Source organism: Muntiacus reevesi, chromosome 17, assembly GCF_963930625.1.
Source record: "Muntiacus reevesi chromosome 17, mMunRee1.1, whole genome shotgun sequence".
Taxonomy (NCBI): domain Eukaryota; kingdom Metazoa; phylum Chordata; class Mammalia; order Artiodactyla; family Cervidae; genus Muntiacus; species Muntiacus reevesi.
The window spans coordinates 27,081,700-27,102,142 of NC_089265.1; the positions used below are offsets into that span (position 1 = coordinate 27,081,700).

The 20,443-nt window shown below is 35.5% G+C and overlaps 1 protein-coding gene across 6 annotated transcripts in view; it reads right to left on the minus strand.

Moving 5' to 3' along the window:
• Nucleotides 1–20,443, minus strand: part of CCDC171 (coiled-coil domain containing 171) — a 314,797-nt gene that overhangs the window by 242,244 nt on the left and 52,110 nt on the right. For 5 of the 6 annotated variants that reach the window (XM_065908260.1, XM_065908262.1, XM_065908264.1 and 2 more), the window contains 3 exons: nucleotides 15,939–16,031; nucleotides 10,585–10,745; nucleotides 3,839–3,977 (listed from right to left, as the gene is read on the minus strand). In XM_065908260.1, coding sequence (XP_065764332.1) covers nucleotides 3,839–3,977; nucleotides 10,585–10,745; nucleotides 15,939–16,031 — 393 coding nt within the window. The remainder of the gene's footprint in view (nucleotides 1–3,838; nucleotides 3,978–10,584; nucleotides 10,746–15,938; nucleotides 16,032–20,443) is intronic. The other variant, XM_065908263.1, reaches the window with a different exon arrangement.

A 20,443-nucleotide genomic window follows, 5' to 3' on the forward strand; every position in this document is an offset into this window, starting at 1 on the left:
CTGTGTGTATCCTGACCTAGATGATCTCGATGGCTTCTTTCAGTTCTCAAAGGCTAAGCGACCTTTGGTTATACAATTGTTATTTTTAGTCTCAAAACTTCCTGAAGTCTTTGCATATTATTAATAACATCTTGGTCTTACTAGTAAACCTATAGAGGAAAATGGCTTTAATTTTCTCTTACAATGTAACAGAGAAAATAAAGACCAAGACTTGAATAATGGCCACGAATGTGACCTAAACTAGAAAACAAGCTGTTAGCTCAAAGAGAGAGAAAAATTACCTGTAGCTAATTTATACTTCCCATCTATATTCTATAAAAGCTGAAACTTCTATGTTCAAAAGAAATGTAACTGTGGGAAAGACACACTAGAGTACGCAGGATCATAGGATGTCATTAAAACAAAGTTTTATTTCCAAAGGCAAAAAGTAAAAGCCTCCTCTTACGTCATTCTCTCTTCAGTCAAAAACAATTATGAACTCAAAACAAAAATAACAGACAGACATTGAGGACGCAGAACCAAAAAACTCCATTTTTATGGTTTAAAATTTTCACTTTGATAGATATCTCTTTAGAGAGAAATTTATAAGATTACCCTCCCAACTCAAAGGCCACTAACGTACTAAAAAAATTAAAGGAAATAAAGAAATATGTACCCAAAAATATATTTATGAAAATAGATGAATTTTTTATTAAAAAGAAAATACTGTACTTACTATTTAAAGTAATAGCATTTTCATTAAGACACTTTGCTGGTGGCTCAAATGGTAAAGAATCTGCCTGCAGTGCAGGAGACCCAGGTTCGATCCCTGGGTTAGGAAGACCCCCTTGGAAAGGGAATGGCTACCCACTCCAGTATTCTTGTCTGGAGAATTCCATGGACAGACTTTTTTTATTAAAAAGAAAACACTGCACTTACTATTCAAAGTAATAGTATTTTCAGTAAATAAATTTTCATTAAATTTTTTTAAAATTTCATATTATGGTCAAGTAAAGAGACAGAAAGCAACTGTTCTAATAAGAATAAAACAGAACAAGCTAAAAGATAAAGCTAATAATGCATGCTAAGTCGCTTCAGTTATGTCTGAGTCTTTGTGACCCCATGGACCATAGCCCACCAGGCACCTCTGTCCAAGGGATTCTCTAGGCAAGAATACTGCAGTGGGTTGCCATGCCCTCCTCCAGATCATCTTCCCAACCCAGGGATTGAACCCATGTCTCTTATGTCTCCTGCATGGGCAGGTTGGTTCTTTACCACTAGTGCCACCTGGGAAACCAAAAAAAAAAAAAAAAAGAGCGATAGAGGAAAATAAGACATAAAGCTAAGGCTTTAAAAGAGATGAAGAAACAGAGAGGAACATATGAATAGTTAGGCTGAACCATATGAACTGTCGACCACTTAGGCTGCAATTGGATTTGTTTCTGAACATCCCATTGGCTCTTCTACTAGTCAGAACAACAGTTACAGGTTGAGTGTCAAGGGTTCAAATAAGCAAATGGAGGTTATGAATGAGCTGCAACTCACCTTTTTTCAGACCATCCACCAAACTGTGAAAGTTACAAAGTAATACCTGTTGGCACCAAGTAAACTATGTGTAATCACAAAGCATCCTCAGCTCAGTGGCGAATTCAGCCAGTCCTCTTTAATCTTCTACCTTGTCACTGGAGTGCTTGAAGACCAGAGTCAGGAGGATGCACACCAACTTATATTGGTGACTAGGCCTTCACCACTGCATTCTCAGTTACAACTCTCTTTCCAAACTATTTGATTACAGTATCTAATAAGTAAGCACAGCAAGACTAAGACTCAGCTCAATGACTCTAACAAGTTTTTCTCCACCATGATTCACCCTCCTGAACCAGGAGTGAAGAGGTGGGTAGCACATCGGTAAATAGGCACTATAGTATGCTACACAGTGAACAACAACAACAATCCTTCAAAAACAAACCAAATTGGGTTCTGCTATACATATGATTCTGCAACATTTTTCTTTCTACTCAATAATATGGCAAGCTTCGGGAGATGGTGAGTGACAGGGAGACTGGTGTGCTGCAGTCCATGGGGTCACAAGGAGTTGGGCACAACTTGACAAATCAACAACAACAACTGCTACACAGAGAACTCTAAACTTCCTAAAACCCCACATCCAATGTACTCAAAGTACAAATTCAACCAGAGTGAAAGCAATGATATCAATCCCTTAATCAGAACAAACTGGATATCCTGAGTTAAATGGAAACAGAGTTCAACGTTAGAGGGTATACAGACATTTGTTAAGGAAAAAGAAGTGTTTCAGTCAATGTGGGTCAAAAATATGAACAACCAGAATGGAAGCAATAAGATATGAAAATAAATAGCAAGAAGATATGAAAAATAGGAAGCCAAGAGTTCTCTAATATGACTGAAGCAAGACAGATAGAGGATCACCTGCCTGTATATAATATTGAATCATTTGAAAATTATAAAGAGTTTAAATGTTATCCCATCATTACTTTTCTATCTCATCATTCATCATTACCTTTCTAACTAGGCAGCACTGATTTGGCCACCACTTCTTAGTATAACCCTGAGTTTCTATCTTATTGGACAAGGAAAAAAATATTCATTTTCCTCAAAAACTAACATCACAAAGAGCTGTGGAATATAACTGAAAGTGAACTAACCAAGTCTCTGGGAAAGGTATATATGTGGTGAACAAGACAAAGAGGAAACAGGGTACTACTATAAACGTCATGGCCTCCCTCCTGGGGTTCCCAACAAACAGCCGAGTAGGAGTATGCTGCATCAACCAAATAAACAAATCCATCCAACAAATGTTTACTGAGGCAAGTACTACTGTGGAATCTTGGCATGTTAAACAAAGTTAACCTCAATGCACTCTCAATTTCTAGGCAGAGGTAATACACAGCAGATTTTGGTGTTATGATAGAGATACTAAACTAAGAATTAAAGAAACACAAACTTGGGAGGGACAGAACTCTGACTTTAGGTGAATGAAAAAAATAAGAAGAGATGGAACCACAGAAAGCTTCACAGATTGCAAGACAACAGAGGTGTCTTGCATCACCATCACAGGACATGTATGAATATTAAAAGAAAAGAAGAGAATGAGCATTTCAGACTTGTGGGTCAAAAAATGTGAACAGCCTGAACAAAAGTAAGATGACATGAAGATACATCATGTGTTTAGGAAGCCAGGAGTACTTTAATGTGGCTGACCCAAGATAAAGAGAGGACAACAGCAATAGAAGAAGCTGGAAAAGTTAACACAGAGCCACAAAAAGTGCCTTAGATTACACAGCAAGAAGCTGCAGCTTCTCTGAAAGCAACAGGGAGATATTGATGGCTTTTTAATAAATGGCAGGTGACAAGAACAGATCGATACTTGAAAAAGATAAATTTGGTGACGGTGTGAAGGCTCGATTATTGGAGAATGGAGACAGAGTGATCAGGTTCAAAATGATTACAAAAGGGAGTCTTTGAAATCATTAGATCCACTGATTTTAAACCCTAACCCCACTTCCATGTAGGTAATACTGTTTTACATACTTTAAAAAAGAAAGAAAAACCCCTGAATAAATTTTAAAACATTCTATAATTCAGATGTTCTAATAATTCATTTCATTTTCCCAATTATTTCAAAGAAGAGAGATTTTATCATGAATAGCTTTGTAGTAAACAGCATCTCCAGTTTTAATATTTTATATCAATGTCACTCAAACTATTTTCATACAATTATCTCATGGCATGTAGTTGATTTTTTTTGAGAAAAAATCCTATTAAACACCAAATTTGACCCAATAAAGTAATTGCCATAGGGTTTTCTTTTTTATCTTACCATTACAAGTTCTTCCTGTAATTCACTGCAACTTTTCTCATTATACTGGAGTCTCTTTGAAAGGTCTAGAATTACTTTCTTCTGTTCCTCAATTTCTTCATTTAGTTTCTTGTTTTTGGAGAAATACTCTCTTTCTAATCTGAAAGGTTAAAGTGTCAGAGCAGGTTTTTCAAATATGCTTTTATCAGGTCTTATTATACAACTTTAACACAAAGGGCAGATGTACTATATATCACAGTTTCATGCCCAAAGCTTTTAAAGACCACTTCTCATTTTTGCAAATAAAAAGAATTGTACATTCTTAAATGAAGAACTCTAATGTAATAATACCCCCATGTTGATGACAAACATTAGTACTATACCCAAGGCTATAAGCAAAATGGATTTGGTTAATGTTGATTCACCATTATTTATGACTAACAAACCCCACCCACCACAGTTGAGTTAGCTCAGAGACTGCCTCAAAACAGAAAACAGTCCTATCAAACCTATCAACAGTCCTATCAACAAACCTATCAACAGTCCTATCAAACCATTTTCAAATTAAAGTATAACTTGAGAAACGACACAAATTTTTATTTCTGAGTGTCCATGCAAGCAGAACTGGTACAGTGAACGAAAAATCCAAAAGCAAGGATAATTTTTAAAAATTATTCATGTTCACTGTGAAAACATAAATTTCTTTTCAAAGGAATTGCCTGCCTATTTACATTTTGCTCAAGCTAGCATTAAATTGCATTTACATTCTTTTTGGACATAAAATGACGAGCAGTTTGGAACTATTTTAGTTCAAATTTTGCTGTGGTTCAAATTAAAGAGTTGCCACTATTTTTAATCTGACATCTTCCTGATAAATGCAGTAGATCAGTTTCCTATAACTTTTAAGGTATAATATTGGAGGTAAGGTGACTCAGTATAACCAAATCCACACTGTGCTCAGGTTATAATCAAATGAAGAGCTCATTTTTGAATGGCACATGATCTTACTCTGATCAGTCAACATTTCTTGCTCTAGGGTGGAACAGTCACGCCTAGTGCCAACCCTTTTGTATTTTCTTCCTTGAATCAAGAATATTCCACAACTGGGGATTCCCTGGTGACTCAGTGGTATATAATCCACCTGCCAATGCAGGAGACTCAGGTTCAATCCCTGGTCCAGGGAGATTCCACATGTCAAGGAGCAACAAAGCCCATGTACCGCAACTATTGAGCCTGTGCTCTAGAGCCCAGGAACCGCAACCACTGAAGCCCCCATTCCCTAGATTCTGCACTCTACAACAAGAGAGGCCACTGCAATGAGAAGCCCATGCCCCACAACTAGAGAGTTGCCCCCACTCACTGCAACTAGAGAAATAAAGCTGTTTTCTTAAAAAAAAAAAAAAGAATATTCCATGGTAGAGTGGGTAGAATTTAAACACTTATAGAAGGATTAGATGAGATATTTATATCAGCTTCTCAAAAAGCAGAACTAAACAACAAAATTGGATCAAAGTAGAGAAAAGATAAGAATATTGATCCAGGAATCCCAACATATAAATAACACAAGTTCCAGAAACAAAAGGTAAAGAAAATGGAAAGGAAAAATCAGCAAAGTAATAATGCAGGAGAATTTCCCAAAAATGAATAATTTAAAACTCTAAAATTAAAAGAGTTCAGTGAGTGCCCAGCACGAATGGAAAACAGTCCATGCCAGGCCCATCATCGTGAAGTTTCAGAACACCGTGAACAAAGAGAAGTTTCCACAGTGTCCACAGAGTACAGAAATACACATTATGAGCATTATTTTATCATGTGTAATAACGTAACACCACTAAACCATTTCAAGACAGGCACCTCTGTTTCCAGACTTGGTGGCTACTCTGTGCAAGTTTCCAGAGAAAAGCAAGGGCCACAAACAAAGAATAGGGGATCAAATATCTTCAGACTTCCTGATAGAAGAACGGAATAAACAGTCAACTAAACTATGACAAAGGGTATAGAACAAATACAGACATTTTCAGAATGCAAGTGTTAAAAGTTTTCCTCTGATATGTAATTCCCCAAGAAACTCCTTTACAAGGGAGTAAATCAGACAAGGAAGATGGGCATAAGATTAGTAAAGAAGAGATCCAATATCAAAGAGGAGCAAAGAGAATGCCAAGGATGATGGTGAAGAGGAGTCCTAAGTATGACTGTGACCGAGCCTGTAAAACAATTTGTCCAGAGAGAAGGGAGTGGAGAGAAGAGTCCAACAGTGATACATCTTAGAAGAATCTTACAGTGATAGAATTTCTCAGGTGCAGAAACATAATGGGAGATTTTCAGCTCTGTTCGAGAGTTTAAGAATAATTTACTGATTGGTGCATACAAACTAATCCAACATAAAATGAGATATTAATTGTTCATGCATTTGATCATTCAGCAACTCTTTACTTTGCAGCTCTGCGTGCCAAGCGCTAGTCTGGAGTTCGGGAAAAGCAGTGAACAAAACAAAGCTCCTCTCTACATAAGAAGACAGACAATAAACAATAAAAAAAATATAAGATAACATTGCATAAAGGAAAAATAAATATGAGGGGTCAGAAAATTGTAGGAAAAATATCCCAAAATACAACCCTACTGAAAGGACGGGAGGATGGAAGAAATAAGCATGTGCTAGGTGGCAGAAGTGTACAATAGAGATAAATAAGTAGAGGCCAACAGATAACATCTAGAGATAGAAGTTCAAAAAAATGGCACAATATGCATGTCATTCAGCAATACAAAGTTAACCACCAAAAACAGCTTGTAAGAATTGAAAGTGGTTGCTTCAAAGGAGAAGAAACCGGTCACAGAGAGCAACGGGGTAACAAGATATGGCTTTTCATGAGCTTAACAGTACTATTTTACTTTTTAGATTATGTACAAGTGTTAATTGGCGGGGGTAGTATGATGAAAATTCAAGGAAGCCCAGTCTCTTTGAATCCAGCAGAAAAGAGTCAGGACTTGACAGATGGAGGATTTTGGCAAGAAAAGAAAGGGGAAAGGAAACTTGTAGTTAAGATGCCTTCTTTCAAAAAAAAAAGATACGCCTTCTTTGATCCTGGATTCCCATTCTTTTCCTTCAGAGTTCAGATAAGAGGTTAACAACTGTGCAGCTGTTTTAACAAATAGCCATCTTCAGGCCATTTTTCAGCAAGAATATGAACAATAATACTAGCGCCATGGGTTATAATACTTTTGTTCTTTTTACACTTTTGGTTGATATATTTAGAAAAATGAAGAAGTCCCTAAATATTGAATGGAATAAATTAAATAAATTTATATTCAGTCTGATCAGTATCATATCTTTGACTAGTGTTATTTTAAACTGAATTTAAACTTAAACTAGATTTAAGAATTATGAGGATCTTCTCCCTACCATTGCCCAACAATCAGTTACCACAGTTAATGAAAATCTGACATTTGAAAGAGCTAAAATAAAAAGATTATTGAAAGGTTTTCATTTTATACTGCAAGTTTTCAATGGAAAAAAATTTACAACTAAGAAAATTTATTAGAGAAATATAGAGCATATATATTCTATCTAAAATTATACATTATACACTTGCTAATATAGCCTGTTATCGTTCAAATTCCTATCTGAGTTCTTTGAAAGGTATCTTTGATACATAATAACTTTATTTGTTATACTATTACATGTAATATTCAATATATAATAGTATGCTAAAATATATACACATATTCCACCTAATACATATGTATGTGTGCGTGCTTGCTCAGTTGCTTCAGTTGTGTCTGACTCTTTGCACTCCCACGAACTGTAGAGCCTGCCAGCCTCCTCTGTCCATGAGATTCTCCAGGCAATAAAACTAGAGTGGGCTGCCATGCCCTCTTCCAGGGATACATATGTATATTCTACCTATATGTGCATAAATATATATTCCATCCAAAATAGTTTCACAAAGGAATATTCACTGTTATGAAACTGTTGACCAAAATTAAAACTCTGAATAACATGCAGTTTTTTCCTCCTGCCTTTTAATGAGATTCTCACCTAGATCTACCTAGGAGGAAACAGAAGTATAAAAACCTTAGCCACCTGCAAGGGTAAGACAGCATGTCCTCTAAAACCTCTTATCACCAATTGCTAAATCAGCTCTACCCAACAGGTAAAACAATCTCCTACTCCAGCACTCACTGCTCTCAAAATTGTACATTAACGGTATTATTTGTAAAGATATTATTGTAAAGGTATTACTTACCCTAAAGGCCTAAAATAGCAATTCTCACTTTGAAATACACTATCCAAAACTTAGAACTACTTTTTGAAAAATTAATTCTTGAGAATTTGTGACTCTAAAAGATTTTAAAGAAGTTTCCTGAAAAAGAAACAAGAATACAAGTAGTCATGTATGGATGTGAGAGTTGGACCATAAAGCAAGCTGAGGGCCAACGAATTGATGTTTTTGAACTGTGGTGTTGGAGAAGACCCTTGAGAGTCCCTTGGAATGCAAGGAGATCCAACCAGTCCATCCTAAAGGAAATCAATCTTGAATATTCATTGGAAGGAGAGATGCTGAAGCTGAAACTCCAATACTTTGGCCAAGTGATGCAAAGAACTGACTCATTGGAAAAGACCCTGATGCTGAGAAAGACTGAAGGCAGAAGGAGAAGGGGACAACAGAGGATGAGATGGTTGGATGGCATCACCAACTCGATGGACGTGAGTCTGAGTAAGCTCCAGTAGCTGGTGATGGGACAGGGAAGCCTGCTGTGCTGCAGTCCACGGGGTCGCAAAGAGTCATACACGACTGAGCGACCGAACTGAACTGAACAAATAGAAAATCAAATAACCTACCTAATCATCCCTCATGTCACCTCATTCCTTCTCAAACCACAGATAAATGGAAAGGAAGTGGCTGTCATATCATATACAATGAAATAGAAGACAGGATGGAGGAAGAGAAGTCATAGGAACTACCGAAAAGCAGTGGGCTTTAATTACTACTTACTGTTTTCTCTTTATTCATTATTATTAACTTATATTACAGCACAGTTATATAGGGATGAAGAACAGACAAAGGACATTATGTTAAAGCATTGAGGATTGTTAGTTTAGCTAGCTTAGTTGGAATACATAACTAGTATTTAGAACTGTTAGTTTCTGCTTATTGGAACACAAGACTTAAGTAAAATTTTTCAAGCACCAAAACACAGGTAATAGTCAAACAAAGTCAAGGAAAAAATTCGCTCTGGGGTCCAATTTTAAAACTACACAAATTAAAATCTTAGAGCTTAAAAGTAAGTGGGCATCTTTTTTTTTTTTTTTTCATTTATTTTTATTAGTTGGAGGCTAATTACTTTACAATATTGAAGTTGGTTTTGTCATACATTGACATGAATCAGTCATGGAGTTACATGTATTCCCCATCCCGATTCCCCCTCCCACCTCCCTCTCCACCCGATTCCTCTGGGTATCTTAAAATGCTTCTAATCCAACATTTGCAGGACTCAAATCTTCAGAACACGTGATAAAGAATCATCTACCCACTATTTCGAACTTTCCATGGCAGAGAGCTTACTAGTTCCCCCAAAGAAGCCCATTATTTTATTGTGGAAAAGCTTTGATTGTTGGGAGTACAGTCTAACTTCTTACAGTTTCACTAGTAGGTCATCATCATTACCTCAAAGCAACAGTAAAGAAGCCTGTGCTATACACTACATAAAGGCCCTTCAGACACACTTAAATGTGCAGATTCAGGATATGGTTCAAAGGAAATAGAAGGGTACAAGTCCTTAGAATAACATTCACAGAATATCATCTAAATCATTCTACAAGAAGCAAGAAAACTCAGTCAAGAATTACTCATTCAGTGTATTATAAGCATTACTAATAAAGGTAATCACGAGTTCTAAATTTTTTCAAACTTCAGCCTTTCAAGTGCCATTTTATCATTCCTGCCATACAACTCTAAACAATACTTTTTTAAAACTTAACTCACATTATAAGTTAAATTAAGTATTTTAAAAGGAAACTTTATATTACATCTGTAAATGGAAAACTATTATCTGCCATAAATAGAAATGAACATTAAAAATAAATACATAACTAGTGTATTGACCTATTATTATGTTTTATACCAATGGTGGTACACATTTCTCTCTCTGAGAGGAAATGGCTTAAAACATGTACTATTTGAGCCACTATAAACTTCTTAAAGCATTTCACAGGACTGTTCAGATGAAAGACTTCTGAACTGAAAAAGATTAAAATCAATAGGAGACAGAAAAATCCTGACCCTCCCACTAATAGCTTTGTGTCCTTACCCTCTTTAGGCTCAATTTTCACATCTGTAAAACAGGGGTAAAAAACTGTAGCTACCTCATAGGGCACTAAATAAAGTAAACAAAGGCATGCAATGCGAGGTATGAAGTGAGCCACATACACGCTAGCCCCAGTAGCAGTATGACTACTACTACTATTTTTACAGTTTGAGAAAATCTCAGACATTACCCATTTGCCACATAGCTCACTTAGGAGACCTAAAAGTCAAGGCCTTAAAGATACTGTATTACGTCAGCAAACATAATATAAAAATACATTAACATATTTACTTTCTAGTATAAGAAAGTATTTCTGCATTTCTGAGACTACTTGGAATTGCCATAATACTTCAAAACCCAACAGAGCACTTCTATAGTAACCTACTACTATGCATTCATACTCATGTAGATTTCATAAAGTCTTAATATTAATTTAGAGAGTTTCACAGTATAACACTTACACGTTTAGTTTTGCAAAGCTCTCCTGTGCATTATGCTTTTCTCGCTCATATGCGCTTTCAACTTCTTTGAATTCATTCTTGATCATTTCCAAATCAGCAACAGCTTCTGCTTGGCTGGCCTTCTCTACCTGCAAAGCTCCTTCAAGGTCTCGAATCCGTAACTACCAGATGACAGAAAAGCAATTGAATCAAGCAAGGAAACACTTGTACCAATCTCAAATTGAGTAGAATACTTTATCAAACAGCTGATTATCATTCATCCAAACAAGTCTTTCTTTCTGGTTTTGGTTTAAAACAAGGAAAATAAACAAGAGGCAGTTTATTCCCTTTCTCAACATGTGTAGTGGATAAGAAGAAGAGTGGAAGAATACAGATTTAACTGTGCTATGAAAAAGGACAGGCAGGTACAATATAATCCGTCCCATCAAAGTGCCTAATTTTGATCTAGTAGCTCATTTGAACATTTCTTTATAAACATAATAAATTAAGTGGTTTTTGAAAACTGGAGGGAAGTATCCTTCCCCTCTTTTGAGAAATATTATTATATGAACATCTTTATGAGCCTAACAAAGCTAATGGATCTTTTTATTCTTGGGGATTTCTTACTGTAGAAAAGTAAAATTTTATTATCAAACAACACTATTTGACTAAAATATTTATGGGTGTAATAATATCATATCTGGGATTTGCTTCAAAATAATCTTGGAGTGGAAGAGTAGAAGAAGGTTAATAGCCAAAACACAGTTGGCCTGTCAGGCAAGTCATGAAGGTGAGTGATGGGTACACAGGGAGTTCATTTCACTCTTCTCTCTACTTTTGCATGTACTTGAAATTTTACACAATAATCTAGATTTCCTGCCAGCAGTAGAATAGATAAAGTGCACACCCATAAAAGAATAACTTATAGCTGTAAAAAGGCAACAAAAGAACTTCTGAAAAGTTCTCCACCTAACATATACTGGGAAGAGCAAAGTCCAGAATATTATACGTAGTGTGCTGTATTTTGGGGGGAAAAAAAGCAAGGAAAGATAGCAGGCAAGCGAGGAAAACAACAGGAGGGACAAGAATCAAAGAAAGAATTTTTGACCACTTAATTTTGTTTTGATTTTTGAACTACATGGATATTTTATCTTTTCAGAAAATTAAGTTCAGAATAAAAAAAATAGTTTGCTAAAGCTCAAAGAAGGAGAGAGGTAGGAAAAAAATGCTTTAAACTAGATAGAAAATGTGCTTTAGAACCATAAGACTCAGGTTTGAGTCACAGCTCTACAAATAAACTTAATTGCCCTTTGGCATGTTAAACTCCAAACGCCTGAGGGTCCTCATCTGTAAACAGTAAATAATAACAAAAAGAATATACAGACTCTACAGGGTGGCTACAAAGATCTAATGGGACAATATCTATTTAATATTAATATTAATGTATTTAACATTACATATAAATACATAATAATTATTTACTAAGTGTTTAGATAAATATTTATTAGGTACTTAACATGTGCCAGGCAATGAGCCAATGCTCGTGATATAGGATACAGTTATCATGTTTACAATTATACATGATACAGTTATCATGAAAGTACACAGTCTCAGCTCCTTAGGAGAGGACAGAGAGGCACGATGTGGCAAGTACTTCCTGTCACAGCAACAGGCCCAAAGGGAGCTCTCTAGGACACAAGCCTCCTTGCAATGGCAAAAGGCAACCTGAGTTAGGAAAAACAAACTCACCAAGAAACGAAGCCTAGGAAATGCTTCCTAAATAAATCCACACAAATAATAATCACCAGAATTATTATTTCTAATTATCCAAAAAGACTTTAATTGAAATATTTGTTCTCTTAACACTAAACTAAGGTAGTAGACTAGATACGGCTTTGTACATTTTCAAATTTGATCTTTCAAACTTTATTTTTCTTTGTTGCTATGTCTAAATCTATAGAAGAATATACACAAAAAGATTTTAATGACCCAGATAACCACCAAGTTGAGATCACTCACCTAGAGTCAGATATGCTGGAGTGCTAAGTTAAGTGGGCCTTACTTCAGAAGCATCACTATGAACAAAACTAGTGGAGGTGATAAAATTCCAGCTGAGCTATTTCAAATCCTAAAAGATAATGCTGTGAAAGTGCTGCACTCAATATGCCAGCAAATTTGAAAACTTGGCAATGGCACAGAACTGGAAAAGGTCAGTTTTCATTCCAATCCCAAAGAAAGGCAATGTCAAAGAATGTTAAAACTACCTCACAATTGCTCTCATCTCACACACTAGCAAAGTGATGCTCAAAATTCTCCAAGCTAGGCTTCAAAAGTACGTGAACTAAGAACTTTCAATGTTCAAGCTGGATTTAGAAAAGGCAGAGGAACCAGAGATCAAATTACCAACATCCTTTGGATCATAGAAAAAGCAAGAGAATTCCAGAAAAACATCTATTTCTGCTTCATTGGCTACAATAAAGCCTTTGACTGTGTGGATCACAACAAACTGGAAAATTCTTAACGAGATGGGAATACCAGACTACCTGACCTGCCTCTTGAGAAATCTGTATGCAGGTCAAGAAGCAATAGTTAGAACTGGACATGAAACAGTAGACTGGTTCAAAATTGAGAAAGGAATACATCAATACAATACATGTGTATTGTAACCCTGCTTATTTAATTTCTTTGCAGATTACATCATGTGAAATGCAGGGCTGGATGAAACACAAGCTGCAATCAAGACTGCTGGGAGAAATATCAATAACCTCAGATATGCAGATGACACCACCCTTATGGCAGAAAGCGAAGAAGAACTAAAGAGCCTCTTGATGAAAGTGAAAGAGGAGAGTGACAAAGCTGGCTTAAAACTCAACATTCAGAAAACTAAGATCATGGCATCCAGTCCCATCACTTCATGGTAAGTAGACGGGGAAACAACGGAAACAGTGACAGATTTTATTTTCTTGGGCTCCAAAAATCACTGCAGATGGTGACTGCAGCCATGAAATTAAAAGACGCGTGCTCCTTGAAAGAAAGCTCTGAACAATCCAGACAGCACATTAAAAAGCAGAGACATTACTTTGCCAACAAAGGTCTGTCTAGTCTCAGTCATGGTTTTTCTAGTAGTCATGTATGGATGTGAGAGTTGAACCATAAAGAAATCTAAGCATCAAAGAACTGACGTTTTGAACTGTGGTGTTGGAGAAGACTCTTCAGAGTTCCTTGCACTGCAAGGAGATCCAACCAGTCAATCCTAAAGGAAATCAATCCTGGATATTCACTGGAAGGACTGATGCTGAAGGTGAAACTCCAACACTTTGGCCAACTGATGCGAAGAACTGACTCATTGGAAAAGACCCTGATGCTGGGAAAGACTAAAGGCAGGAAGAGAAGGGGACAACAGAGGATGAGATGGTTGGATGGCATCACCAACTCGATGGACATGCGCTTGAGCAAGCTCTGAGAGTTGCTGACGGACAGGGAAGCCTGGTGTGCTGCAGTCCATGGGGTCACAAAGAGTTGGACACAACTGAGCAACTGAACTGACATGTCTAAATTCAATGTTTATAAGTAAAACAACATGTCGAGAAAATATTTCTTCTACCTACATTGGCATGTTCTTTCAGAAAGCATGTACATTCAATCACAAATGATAAATCAATCCAACTGAAAGTAAACAAACAATTCTGAGTCAGCTCTTTTGAATCTGCTTTCTCATTTTTATGACATAATATCCAAACAAATTTAATAACAGAGTACTTCAAGCAGATTTTTAACTACAGTTTATGATAAGATGCTGATTAATTACAACAACTTAGTTGTCTCATTTGCTTTTAAACTAGTCTGAAATTGAATTTTACTGACTGTACCTCAATGAAAACACTTGTGAATATTTAGAAATACATGATTCAAACATACATTTTTGGTTTTTTTCTAAACTATAGCACTAAGCTGAGAATCAAATATCAACTTTTAACTATATAAGTGAAAATACACATGTAACAATTTTCATTATTATAGCTAATAACTATATATAACTGGTTATACAACTATAATGAAAAACTTAAATTTGAATCCAATTTCTTACATGAATTAACTTCAGCCTTATTGCTTATTAATGCTATTTTGAGGAATCCAATCATTTTTTCTAAAAATTAAGCTTAAAACTTACATAAATTTGCTTTACATACAGGTACACTCAAATATATGGGCCTGAGAATTTTGTGAGTAAATGGCATTTCATTAAAGATAAAAGATTATAAAATTCTTACGAAATTAGTTGCATCTCATGTTAACACTAGTTTAAATACTAAGATAAAACTCTGCAAATCCTATTAATTAAATTTTAATACAGGGGAAAGTCCAAGTCTTTTTTTAAAATCCAAATTAAATGATGGAACTTGGGACTTTTTTTTTTTTTTTTTTTTTGAACTTGGGACTTTTAAAAAATTTATTTTTATGTGGAACTAATTTTAAAGTCTTTATTGAATTTATTACAATATTGATTCTATTTTATGTTTTAGTTTTTTGGCCATGAGGCATGTGGGATCTTAGGTCCTCTACCAAGGACTGGACCCACACACCCTGAGTTGAAAAGGAAAGAAACATCCAGGAAAGTCCCCAGAACTTCAATTTAATGCAACTTTCCATAAAACTATTTACAACAAAGGCCGCAGGTAAGACTTGGTCCATGGCAGTAGTTTGACAACCTGCAGCTAAAATGCCTTTACTAATCTTCCAAGTTCCTTCTCGTTCTCTAAGCCCTAGGGAAAAGGACACTTTCCTTAAGATGCCTTCATTCAATTCTCCTCTCAGATTTACTCCTTCTTTTTATTATGCTCCCATAGTACTACAGTATCTCATATTTCTACCTTTATATCAAAACAGAGGTACATAGGATCTCTGGTAATGGAATGTTTAAGTTCCAAAAGCAGCTCATTCACCTTTATACCTTCAGCTCTCAATATAAAAGTGCGTATTTTTAAATGGTTTCAAAAAGAAATCATGCCTTAACTGTTGATAAAAAGAACATTCCTATGAGCAAATCTTCCTGTAACAGGCCAGATGGCAAACATATGAGACTTTGCAGACTGTGAGGTCTCTGTTGCAACTACTCCACTTTGCCAATGCAGCACAAAAGCCACCACACACAAGATAAAACTTCACAAGCACACGTTGTGGGTGAGATTCAGTCTGTGGGGTGTAGAATGCCAGCTCCTCCCTAATAAAGACTATTATCAACTATATAGTAAATAGTAAAACATGGGTCTTATCAATACGTTACCTGTTCAAAATGCACACCCTAGCTCTCTGAACATAATGCTGGTTTTCCTAGCTTAATAAGATCCACACAAAAAATGTTGTTTACATTGTACCTGAATAATTTCAGAATTAAATTTCGATTCCAAATGTGCTGCTCTTTCTGCTTCAATATTTTCTTCTAATTTCCTCACTCTCAGAGTAGTTGCCTGAAAACATTAAAAGTTTAAACACATAAACATTGGTATTTAAATTGAATAGAGGCCACTACATTGTAACTAACACTTTAGATTACTATAGCCTCATTTTTTTATTTGCAAGAGTGTAAAAGTCATACTGTGAAAATCATGCTCAGGAAGAATGCTCCAGAGCTTGCCTTCTTTTTCTTCACTAAGTAATACTTTACATATAATAAATTACACATAAAAAAAAATAATAAATTACACATAATGAAAGTGTAGAACTTTGTAAGTTTTGTGTATATATATACATACCCCCACAAAATCATTGCCATAATCAAGACAGAAAAATACTTCCATCACCCCTAAAAAATTCCTTGTGTCCCTTGGTAATCTCTTCATCCATGCCCTCACTACTTTACCCACATCCTCAAGTGACCAATGATCTGCTTTTAGTCACTACAGATCACTTCCTGTTTTCCAGAATTCAATATAAATTGAATCATAGAGTGCACACTCTTTATTGTCTGGCTTCTTTCTTCTCACAAAATTATTCATTTCATCCACGTGGTTGCACATATTAACAGTTCACCTTCTGTTGTTAAAGTGTTCCACTGTGTTGATACATCACATCTGGTTTCTCAGTTCACCAACTGATGGACATTTGAACTGTTTTCAGTTTGGGCTATACAAACCAACCTGCTATGAACGTTTGTGTATAAATCTTTATCTTTTGTTTCTCTGGGGTCAATAGTGAGGGACAGAATGACTGGGTCAGATGGTAGGTGTACATTAATGTTTTATGAAACTGCCAAACTGTTTTGCAAATTGTTTCTAATTTCACCAACACTTGACCATGGTGGCATAGCATTCAGTTATCTGGGGGCCAGGGTTAGAATTTAATTTCCTTTCTTAGATAAAATTTGGGCTAGAAATGTCTCTATTCATTATACTTACTCTATCATTTAGCCTTAGCTGAAGGTTTTTTAAATGCTCGGCTTGATTAATTTGATTTTTCCTCTTCTCTCCTGTCTTTTCTTTTTCTGCATATAGACAGAGCTGGTAATATATCACAACCAGAAAGGACATACATAAAAACAGGATAATCTAAAAACTAATCAAGCAGTCTGTGGAGAAGAAATGAATATACTTTTCTTTGAGCAAAGCACATTCCCATAATGTCTGCTACCGTTCAGAGTCTAAACACAAAAAGGTGAAAAAAAAAAAACCAAGTGCCCATCAACTGATGAATGGATAAATGAAACGTGCTATATTCACACAATGGAATATCATCTGGCCATTAAAAAGGAACTACATACCAATACATGCCACAACAGAGATTAACCTTGATAACATACGTTAAGTCAAAGATACCAGATACAAAAAACTACATATTAAATAACGTCATTTATATGAAATGTCCAGAATAGGCAAACCAGGCAAATCCATAGAGACAGAAAGTTGTTTCCAGTAGCTGGGGAGATGGGAAGGGAGGAATGAGCACTGACTGCTAATGGGCATAAAGTTTCTTACTGGGATGATAAGGATGTTCTGGAGCCAGACAGTAGTATTGGTTTCATAACCCTGACTGCATACTTTAAAAAGGTGTAGTCAATGATATATAAATTATATTTCAATAAAAAAATAAAAAGAATCCTTAAGTGCAAGAACTAATGACATTTCAAAGGAGTGACAGCCGTCTATGTCCAGCTTCTTGATTTCTGTTAAAGAATTCCTCTCAACGCTGACTTTGAATCCTTAGAACAAGGGTTCCCCACTGCTTGCTGGTATAAAGCATGGTATATACTAGAGCAGAATGATTCTTATGGTTAGATTAAAATCAGTATTACCCTGGGTTGGGCCAACACTAGTAAAAAAAAATTTTCTTTCAATGTAATGCCACAAGATGAAGTTCCTGTCCTTGAAGAACTAAGTCAACTTTCTCAATATTCAAAATAGTTGTGTTAGGTTCTGCAAGCCAGAAGTCTAACTAGTGTCAAGGAAATAATCCACAGACACTGAGAATAAAGATCAAAACAGGCAAAAAGCTAACAGAGGGCAAATAGAAGAAACCAGTCTAATAATATTAAAATATTCTTTCATATTCAAATGGCATCCACATAATTTTATCAAGTGTTATATTTTACTAAAATACAGACTATTCAGTGTTTCCATAATAAGAGTCAACAATATAAGTCTTCATTTTTCATGTACTATTGTCATGTTAATTTATCTGATTTCACCCCAAAAGTCAACTGGAGAAGGCAGTGGCAACCCACTCCAGTATTCTTGCCTGGAGAATCCCATGGACAGCAGAGCCTGGCGAGGTACAGTCCATGGGGTCGCAAAGAGTTGGACACGACTGAGCGACTGAATTGAACTGAAACCAAAATCAAACAGGTTGAAAAAATAAACCAAAGATCACATTTCATACTTTCCTATTTTAAAAGAAACATGCAGAAGAAAAATTTATAAACTGTTTATTATTACTAAAACAATCAGTAAAGACAGCAAAAAAACTTCATATCTTTAAACAAATTTCTTCAAAGAGTGCATTTTGTTGACAGACATAATTAAATTGTTAGTCGCTCAGTCATGTCTGACTCTCTGCGAGTCCATGGACTGTAGCCTGCCAGTCTCCTCTATCCATTGAACTCTCCAGGCAAGAATACTGGGGTGGGTAGCCATTCCCTTCTAACAAAAAAAATTTTTTTTTAAATCTTCTAGTCTGGTGAATTAATTCTTACATCCAGCAGAGGGTGCTAGAGGAACATCAACTTGCTGTTCACAAATATTTTTCTCCAGTATCACCTACAGAACGAACATTAACAATCATAATCTGACTCTCTATTAGTCTCCCATCATAATATAATCAGAAAAGCAAGAGCAGAAAGCATAAGAGAATTCAGATCAAAATACAAATCCAACACAAACTCATATACACCACCGGCAAACTTAACTATATAGAAGTTTGCTTGTAATACAAAGATTATACTATGTACTGTCTGTTCCCTAACACTATGAACATCGGAGTTCTTTATGTGACAAAAAATGATCACATATTTTATCATTTATTAGCTGGTTGTCACATCCTTTCTGACTTCAATATACTGTCAGGAGATTTTTATTCCAGTAAATTCTACTGTTCATTGTACCCAATTTTTTTTTATTTTATGATTTATACCTCATTAATCACAATAAACTCAATTAGATAATCTGCTCCACTTAAGGAAAGTGAGGGTTCATTCTTTGAAGAAGGTAACATACACAGGAAACGTTATTCTATCAAAACACAGGACATGAGCCAGTTCCAGTTGAGCAGCAGAACTAACCCATATTTGTTCTCCACATCACATCTGCTCCCATGGCTTCCACAGGCCTGCTCCAAAGTTTCACAAAAGTTATGAAAACATGCATACAATGAATTTGCTGAGACTGGGCAAAAACAGTTCCTACTATTATACATTCTTGCCCCCTCAAGTATACCCAGTCTTGAGGATTATACATGAACTTAAAGGGACCAGTCAAGCAGAAAAACCTTCATATATGACATGAAGTCTACTAAAATGGACATCAAGAAAGAGAAGGGAGGAGAAACCACACAAGTACCCGCTAATCAGAGATTTTTCAGTAGTGTGCTATACAGTACTGTTTCCAAAAAACAGCTCTACAAAATTTACCCCAGAATGTCAATAGCTGTGTAAATAGAAAGTGGTTGTTTATTTAACTTCTGTTTCACATTTTATCACCTGATATTTTCTATTAATGAATACTTCTAGAAGTAAGCAATACAGTAATAATCCACCTTCAAGAAGATGATTCCAATGGGCTGATTAATTTTATAATGGTTATTTTAAAAGTAAGTATATATATTATATTTTAGTGGTTGTAAATAATAAATTATATGTGTGTTAACAATTAACTATAATATTACCTGTGTGGGGGAAATCAAGAGTAGTTACTATACTTGGAGTTCTTAAACTGAGGATCTCAAAGTATTTTACATTATCAAAAAAGATACCTTGAAAAGTCAAAATCTCTAAGGAACAGAATTTACAAGCCATAAATTCTGATCGGCAGGATAATAAATTAATCTAGCATCTTTAAAATCATCTTTACTTTAAAATTTCTGGTTTTAAAATCCATTATGAACATAGATACAAAAATGTATAATACTTATAAGCACAATAGTATAACCCAGGTGATTTCATTACTTATCATTTATAGTTGGTAATCAACACAAATAAGTTTAAAAACCATGGCTACAAACACACGCTGCCTTGAAAAAGATGATTCATATAAGGTTGTTTTCATGGACAATACGATAGGTGAGATCCACTTTCTTTTCCTTTTTCACTTGAGTATAGTATACGTATAAAGGAAAAAGCTACACTCTACCCTTCTTTATTTTACCATAATATAGAATATGACTGACAGGAGCA